The following is an 8,887-nucleotide window of genomic DNA, read 5'->3' as shown; positions in this document are numbered from 1 at the left end:
CGCGGCCGCTCCTGCCGCCGCTCGCCGCGAGGCACCACGGGACGGCGCGACGCGCCCCGCGCCGCCCGCCCCATTGGCCGGCGGCCGCCAAGCCCCGCCCCCCGGAGCAACAGGGCGGAGGGCGCCACCCGTCTATCATCCGCCGTCTCTCACGCCCATTGGTCTCGGCGCAGTGCGGCGCCGCCTCCACCCGGGACTCTCTCCTCTCATTGGATTGCGGGGAAAAGTCTCCGCCCCCCTCCGCCATTTATTTCAGGCGTCTTCGGGGGGCAGCCCTGAAATGGCGCCCCCGGCGGCTGCAGCGCTGGTGCTGCGCCCGGCGGGGCTGAGGGGGCCGCGGACCTGCCCGCCCGCTTTGGGGCTGTTCTTCATCCTCCACCGCCTTGAGGGCGCCTCTCTGGGTGGTGCCGTATCTGCCCGCAGACCCATGGCCAGGTCTCTCCCCTCAGGAAAGGGCTGTGCGGCCTGGCCCTGCCCTGGCCTTTCCTTGTGTCCCCTGCAGCTCGCTGTTGCTTGGGTGAGGGTTTGTGGTCTTAGGGCCAGTGGTGGCTCTGGCTCCCAGGACAGCCACTAGCCGTGGCTCTTGTTGGTACTGTTATCTGACTTACAGGCTTTGGACTCCTCTGTCCCATTGCCATTGCCCCTCTGCCTGCTTCCATTGTTTCTTGTAAGCTGCCTAGGCTGGAAATTGGCTCAAAAGATTTGAGACTGGTCATTGTGCATCCATTTTGTCAAACAGTGGCCATCTGAGCTATTCTGTGGTGCCAAGTAGTTCACTAGGTAAATCCCAAACACCAACTGCAGCCAGGAGGCATTAACTCGTGTGGGCAACTGTAGTGCCTTCAGGGAGCTCTCCTGAGGGGTGATGTGGGAAATAAGCTAAGTTTTGCTTCAGCTTATTGATGTATCAGTGTGATAGTACTAACAAAGAAGCCTTAATAATAGTAGAGTCTAATAAATTGTATCCAATTAATCCCCAGAAATGCCCTTGGTCTGTCAAGGGATCCTTGTTCGCAGAGTGTTATCTAGGGGAAGAGAAACAGACTAGAACAGCAGCAATCTGACGTGGAAGTGTTATGTTAATGTGTTGTTACTTGATCAAAATACCTTTCCTGCTTGTATTCCTTATTGAATTTTAACTTTTTGAGAATGCACAGGGGCTACAAGGCACATCGCAGACCTTCAGGGGAGGGGAGATGGTCCTTCAGCTTCTCAGTGTGTCTGCAGCATCAGACTCATCAGGTACAAGCTCTGGGAGGGAGATGCTACCTTTAAAAACAAACTTCAAACGCAGATCTGGTTTCTGTCTCTCAATTTTCACAAGATCATTGGTATAGAGGGGCCTTAAAAAACATGTATGCATACAGAAAGTATTCTTGCCAGTCTTTCTCTGTAAATAAGCTTTTTTTTTTTGTTCTTTTGAGAAATGCTAGAAATAATAAAATTTTTGCGAGTTCTTAACAATTTTGTGAAAGCTTCTAGAGTTTGATGACATTCTTCTGTGTGTGGTGTCCTGTCTTACTTCACAAATGAAGATTTTTATCACAAATGGGAGAAGGGAACGTGGAGCCTTGATGAGGCCAACAAGCAGATTAAACAGTGACGTGTCTGGATAACACAGACAGTTTTACGTGTCAAACTAAATTGCCGTGCCTCAGCAGCTAGAAGGTGAACCCAACTGCAGTTTTCATCCTTGTGCAGGTAAAACTTTCACTGAATTTCACTGAATTTTTTAGAGTTGGAAGGGACCATAGAGATCATCTAGTCCAACTCCCCTGCTGAAGCAGGATTGCCTAGAGCTAGAGCATGTTACTCAGGAGCATCCAGGCGGGGCTTGAAAATCTCCAGAGAAGGGGACTCCACACCCTCCCTGGGCAGCCTGTTCCAGGGCTCTGGCACCCTCACCGTGAAGAAGTTTCTCCTCATATTTGAGTGGAACCTCTTATGTTCCAACTTGTGCCCGTTGCCCCTCGTCCTCTCACTGGGAACCACTGAAAAGAGTCTGGCTCCCTCCTCCTTCAACCCTCCGTTGAGATACTTGTAGGCGTTGATAAGGTCTCCCTTATCCCTTTGACAAATAACTTTGGCTGGCTGCCGAATAACTTTTTAATCTTTACTTTCAGGTGTAATTTGGTGCATTTTCTGATGAATGCAGGAGCTTCTGCCTGCGTTCGAGTGAGAAACTCTTCTTGGGTACAGCCGGGAGGGCCTTTGGGAGGTCCTGCACTTCCAGCGTAGGTCACAAGATGGGGTGTGAGCACCTAGAAAAATGACTCCGAGCAACGTTCTGCAGTGAAATCCCATCCTGCCGTTGGATTTTGCTTAGACACTGTAGTAATTCCTGCTACTACACAGAATTTACTAGAAGTAGTAGTCATTAAGTGTTGTTTTCCAGGAGTCGTATTCGGCAAGGCGGTAGGAGGTACACGAAAATTAAAGTACACATTTTTAGCAATTTTGAGAATGTGCTACATACAGTGAGGATTGTGGGAGGAGCTGTAATAAGGGAGTCAATCACAGAATCACAGAACGGTTTGGGTTCAAAGGGACCTTAACGCCCATCCAGTGCCACCCCCTGCCCTGGGCAGGGACACCTCCCACCAGAGCAGGTTGCTCCAAGCCCCCTCCAACCTGCCCTTGAACCCCTCCAGGGATGGGGCAGCCACAGCTTCTCTGGGCAACCTGGGCCAGGCTCTCACCACCCTCACACCAAAGAATTTCCTTCTAGTATCTCATCTGAATCTCCCCTCTTTCAGTTTAAAACTGTTCCCCCTCCTCCTGTCGCTACATGCTGTTGTCAAAAGTCCCTCTCCAGCTTTCTTGTAGCCCCCTTCAGATACTGGAAGTGTGATCCATCTAAGAGTGGATCACAGTGTAGAAAATGTTGAAAGCAAAGACTGTTGGCAAATGCTATTGGTATCAGTAAAGAAGAAAATAATTTAGATGTATAAGCTGCTTGTTCTGATAAATCTGTCTAATCCAGTTCATTGAAAATGGGCTGTTGTTGAAAGCCCAAGCTCTGGTAGCTGCAGTGAAGAGGTGGCTGGTGGATGCTGCAGGTCTCACCGAATCACAGGATGGTAGAGAGTTAGAAGGGACCTCTGGAGATCATCTAGCGCAACCCCCTGCCTGAGCAGGTCTACCTAGAGCAGGTCCCACAGGAACGTGTCCAGGCAGATTTGGAATATCTCCAGAGAAGGAGACAACACACCCTCTCTGGGCAGCCTGTTCCAGGGCTCTGCCACCCTCACAGGAAAGAAGTTCCTTCTCATGTTCAGATGGAACTTATGTTCAAGTTTGTGCCTGTTTCCTCTTGTCCTGTCACTGGGCACCACTGAAAAAAGGCCGGCCCCATCCTCTCCTCGTGCTGCACTTGAGCTTCGGTGGCTCTCAGTAGATGATAAGTACCGGTGGAGCTACTCTGAGTATTGGACTGCCTCAGCACGCCTTGGCTGAGCAGCAGGTGATGTCCAGCCTTGGCCATCACCTTGAGCTTATGGAGCTCAGGTTATCTCCAAACACACCGGCCATGACCAAACAGCACCTCGGCAGCTTCCGAGTGAGAAGCAAGAGATAAGGGGATAAGATGCGTGGCTGGTCCCAGTTCTGTCTGTTCTACGTCACAGTGAACATGTCCCTACGTGTGCCCTTATAAATTATACAACATTTGATGGTGGTCAAAATAGTAAAGAGGAAAAAAGCGTGAAAAGGGCTGGCAGCACTGGGACTGGAGCAAGTGTCTCAGGCTGGTGAATGTGGAACTCTGTGGTCCCGTAGCACTGGTACTGGTGAACCCTGGATTCCCATTTTCTGCTGCATTTTCCATTATCTAGTAATGTAAAAGTGACAGCTGAAGCTTTTCTCACAATGGGGTCTTTCCTATTTCTCCACCATTCCCATGTGAATCCTGTCCTTCCAAAAAAATAAAAAAAAGTTTTAACTTAACGTTGTGCCTTCGTTTCACAGAGACCGCTCATGGAAAACCATCGTGGAGCTTGTGGGAACTTACTCTCTTTGCACTAAATTCGGTTAAATGGGCTTGAAGGCGGTGGGTGGGTTCACAAGGGATGAGGGGAGGGAGGAAGGACCTGTGCTTGTACCTTGGGAGCCAGACTAAAAGCATCAAAGGCCGGTGTTTGCAGGAGGGGGCCTGGGGCTGATCCCTGCCACCCCCAGGCCTGAGCTGACACCGTATTTTAAACAGAAACCTCCTACACCTGGAACAAAATAGCCCCCCAGAATCCTACGCATCTCCTCTCCTGCAGGAGTGCTATTTGACATGTCCCCAGTTTGTTAGATTTCCAAAAAGGTAGTTCTGATACTACCAGAAGAACAAAAAAAAAAACCAACCCCAAGCTGTTAACTTTTGAAGTTTTCCGAAGTTAAAATGTGTGGAGATTGAACAGATGTTACCCTGAAAAGCAGGAATGCTTTTGTATTCATTAGCAAAGAAAGGTAGAGAAAGGATGCAGGGAAAAAAGGGGTAGGTAGGCTCTGTCAAAAATGTAAGAGGTACCCTGGTATGAATATATTTTTCACTGCTCTGGAAAATTATAGCAAATATTAGAAGTGTTGCAGCCCAGCATTTATCATTCTAAAATAAATTCAAATTATTTTGTAATCCCCTTAAGTTATTAACCTGACCTTAATTAAGACACTAACCTAACCTACCCTCAGTAGAGAGGTTTTTATGGAATTAACGGTGTGTGGTGATGGTGGTTTAAGGCTCAATTTTAGTGCTTGGGATGTGACTTACGTTTTCTGACAGAGAATAAACCTGAGGTGCTGGAAGCTGCTGGGGCCATGGGGAGGGTTCACAGCACACGCAGGAGGAGAGAGCGCTTTAATTTATGCTGTCAGAGACCTGTGAACACTGCATCTTCACCACGGGTAACGTTCACTTTAGCGCGTCTCGGTGCAGCTCAGGAGGGGGCTGCGTTTTCAGAACCTTCCTGCAGCACTTTCTTGCAGAAAGGGGTGGTCGGGACCCTCATCGGAAAACTCGAAGGCGGGACCTTTGGGCCGACACATCTCTGTTAGGTCAGTGGTGCTGGGAAGCACCTCCTCGCACGCAGTGGAGACAGAAGCCTTGATATTGATTCCCCCGATGAGCTCTTCAAAATACTCTTGCATGGAAATTTTATGCTTTGGTTCCCGCTGGTTCGAGGCTTTTCCTTCTAGTGCTTTTTCTACCTTTTCTTTGATATTTTTTTTTGTGTCTTCCTGTAGGAACTGGACAGAATTTTCATTCTGTTCCAGGAGGGCTTCCATTTGCTGGTAAAGCCGTCCAAAGGCTTTGGCCTTGTTAGAGATGGCCTGCAGCTTCTCCAGCTTTGTGGAGTAGTCGTGGTGCAATCTGGACTGCAGCTCAGCCATTCGGTACCGAATGCCCTTCAGCAATGCCAGTCCAGCTGTGCTGATCACGTCCTTGGTGTCTGTAGCACTGGCTGCTAGCTCACTAATCAGCTTTTCAGTTTCCTGTGAGAAATAAATTAAGGACAAGTTAGGTATTGCACCCTAACCATGTCTCCAGGTAGTGTTTAGAGTAGGTAAGCGCATTTTTAACTTGCAGAAAATGTAGATACACAATTACAGGCTCTGTGGTCAACAATGACGTGGTGACAGTTTTGGTGGAGCAGAAGTTGTGCATGCAGGGCAGGACCCAGGATGGGGGGGCGTGAAGATCTCCAGGCACATGGGGCACAACAGCACCTGCCTCCGAGTCTCCATAGTGGTTGTGGTAGTGGTTCTCCAGGGGAGGAAAGGCCATTTCTGCCAGAGCCTCCGCTGCCCCTTGGTTTCTAGAACCAGCCCCGCTCTCTGTTACAACACCTCCATGGCAACGGCAGGTCCCTGCTCCCAGATGCCAACAGCTGTAATGTCATCTCCTGCATCTCTGATCCCATCCAGCACGTGTGCGAAATCACCGTGTCACACCAGGACCTTCTCACTGTTTAATTATGGGCCAAAGCAGAGCACACCCTCGGTGCCAGCGTGGCGGGGGAAGAGCCGGCTGACGCCGCCTGCCATCCTGGGAATCACCAGCGTGAGCTCAATTCCGGACTTGACATCAGTATTGCAGTAGAACCCTATGATTTTTCCCTTGTCCAATATAACACAAATCAGTTCTTATGAAAAAAGTAGATTTTTATTAACATGGTTCAAATTCTTCTTAAGGGATGTGTAAAAGGTAATTGTTATATTTTTTTTTAACAAATTAATTAAGACCCTGCAAAAATTCTTTATCTGCTATGACAAAATATTCATTGAAATATACTTAAACTGAGACTTTGACTTTCAAGACATATATATGTATATAAAAATATATATGTCAGTCAAATGTATTATTTTAACATCCACTCCTTTTTAATAGCTTGCCACCTACTAATTTCTGAGACATGAAACCCTTCTTGCAATGGGCAACTCAGCTCATTTGCCATCTTGAGGTCTATTAACAGTTAGCTAATATGAGGATGTAGAGAAAAGCAGGATCTCTGCTCTCCTGGTAAATGTTCTTCTTTAAAAAAAAAAGTATATTGAGGCAGGGGAGGAAAAACGGTTTTTGTGCTGAGGAATGTGACCATATGATTGCCCAGAAAGGTACAGCAAGGCAGGAGGTACAGAATGGGGTTGTGCCAGTGATGTTCATATTTTTTTCTCATTTTTGTGTTTGTTATTTTTCTGGCGGGGGCTTGTTTGATTTTAGATTGAGTGCCATTTTTGAGCCACTTTAAAGGATAAATGGACAATGTCCACAGCCTGACTGACTGGAGCCGAACAGATCCCCTGCAAGTCAGATACGGGCATTTGGTTTCTCAGCTTTGGTTCAACATGAGGTACCTTTATTACTGCAAGTGTACTTGTAAAATAGCTATATTGGTGTAGACTCTCTCAAGGATTAGTCCAGAGCCTGAGGCTGCTTCGGAAGCTGGTGTCCGTAATTCAGGGGGGTGCTGCAGCTGGCACGTGTCTCCAGCTGGCAGAAACCGTGGGCTTAAGGCACGACAAATGAAACAAATAGGTTGTTCTGTTGCCTCCCATGAGGAAATCTGTTCCTACCGCTGTCTGCAGGTCAGTCCCAGTTTGTTCTCCTCCAGACGACGCTGGGAGTGTGCTGTGTGCTGGTGTGCTATCTCCAGCGGGGTTGTTCCGTCGGGCAGCGAGGACGGCTGCCGCCACGGCTGGTAGTGACACGTTCTCACCTTTCTGACTGACAGCTGCACAGAAAGAAACATCTGTAATATCCCATCTTTCTTCTGCTTTCTGAGATGCAAAACTGCTGTCATGGTGAATTTCCTCACCGGTAGATGTAGTGACTAAGAAAAACTCTGGATAATTTTTCACTGTTTCACGAAGTTCCCTCTCAGCCCATGCCCTACCACTGGGTTCTGTCTTCTACCTAAACTTTCAGCTTCAAATACCCAACGAATGTCTCATGTGTCTCCTTCAAAAGAGTAGGGTTTTGGGGTTTTTTTTGATACTTTCATGGTTTAACATATCTTTTTCTGACTGAGAGAATGACCCATTCCAGACAGTCACTGGAAGAGCAGGACACCTGAAACAGGGACCTTAGTTTGCTTCCTGAAATTCTGGTTTTGCTTAGAAGGGAATATTCATCAGACTGAAAACAGGTGTCTCAGGACTGGTCGTGCAGGACATCAGATCTCTACTTCTCTGTCTGGGGAGCAACTTTTCATCCAGCAAATGCGGGAAACACCTCCTGTTAGTTTATTCCTCTGACATCAACTTCCGTCAAATTTTCAGCAACTTGCTACCACCAGATGACGTAACTCCACAATAAATTGACTGCACAATCATCTGTGGAAAATAGATACGCAGGGTAGAGCAGGAGACACTACTGAACCTCTGACACCGTGTCGCTGAAGCAAAAGGCTTTCCTCATTTTAACCTCTTCCCCTTATTTCTTTAGCGAGGCTGTGCTTCGTGTTCATGTGGGAGCTGACACCTCTCATTGCCTGCCGCTTCCCCTCTGCTCTGTACAGAGCTACGGGAGAGGGAGAAGTGGAACAGCAATAAATCTTAGTTTATTCTTTCAAGGTGGGCTTTTATTGATTGACCAGTAGCCCTAAAGCAAATACTGCCCCACAAACTCATTTGCCATCAAAAAATTAAGATCACGTTGTCTTCTCAGAATGCTTTATAAGGTAACAAGATGTGTGTCTCAAAAGATATAAAATAATAGAGGAGAATTCTTTACCGCAGAATCAGCTGTGCACAGATGAGATGCTGGCAGACCCAGGCCTAGAATAAGTAGGTTTTGATCCAAGAGGCACAGGAAAATCTCAGCTCTTTGTTCCTGTGCTACTCTGTGTGGGTGGAGAGTGGGAAAAACTCAAGCATTTGCCTCAGAGCAGCACTCTGTTCTCCAGAGACAAGTGGAGCCAAGTAAAAGAAGGGGCAAGAGGAGTTTGTCTGCTGGTTAAAGACTTTTTTGTTCTTCATCCAGGAGTCAAAATGAAGGAAAGATTCTCACAGGAGCAGACTATTGAGTCTTCAGACCAAGATGTAGTGTGAATATTTATAAATCAAAGTACTTTCTGAAATTTACATCTTATCCAAAGTAAACGAGTGCTGTCTCTGTATGGAAAATTCACAGCTAAAAATAAAACTTCATTTTGTGTGTTAAATATTGCCTTAAAACCAAACACTTTACCCCAATCAAGGGCTTTAAACTAGGCTTGAAGGGGGAGGGGGTTAAATACAGGAGCACTAGAGACGAGCTTAAGGACACCCTCCAGCCTGCCATTGCACTTGAAGCAAGAAATAATGATAGTATCAGAATGGTCTGTGGCAAGTGGCAGGAAGACACACCAGGGTTCAAAGGATGGGGTGACAGCAAGGGCCTCCAACCTGTTGCACTAACGCA

General features: G+C 47.4%; 1 protein-coding gene across 1 annotated transcript; it reads right to left on the bottom strand.

Moving 5' to 3' along the window:
• Positions 1-4,941: 4,941 nt before the first annotated feature.
• LOC106897672 lies at positions 4,942-5,770 on the bottom strand. The gene is made up of 2 exons (XM_014958444.1): positions 5,594-5,770; positions 4,942-5,478 (listed from the first exon to the last, which is right to left on the bottom strand). Exons 1-2 carry the CDS (start codon positions 5,768-5,770, stop codon positions 4,942-4,944), a joined length of 714 nt encoding a protein of 237 aa, XP_014813930.1.
• Positions 5,771-8,887: the final 3,117 nt, after the last annotated feature.

Source organism: Calidris pugnax, unplaced genomic scaffold, assembly GCF_001431845.1.
Source record: "Calidris pugnax isolate Ruff unplaced genomic scaffold, ASM143184v1 scaffold336, whole genome shotgun sequence".
Taxonomy (NCBI): Eukaryota; Metazoa; Chordata; class Aves; order Charadriiformes; family Scolopacidae; genus Calidris; species Calidris pugnax.
The sequence above is the reverse complement of the archived record's forward strand: the minus strand, read 5'-3'. Positions and strand labels throughout refer to the sequence as shown.

What these genes read in the sequence shown, in the direction of transcription:
- LOC106897672 (XM_014958444.1), bottom strand. Translation starts at nt 5,770, where the DNA reads ATGGCCTTTCCTCCCCTGGAGAACCACTACCACAACCACTATGGAGAC. An exon ending in CATTGTTGACCACAGAGCCT is followed by an intron (nt 5,479 to 5,593) that starts GTAATTGTGTAT and finishes TATTTCTCACAG; the next exon opens with GAAACTGAAAAGCTGATTAG.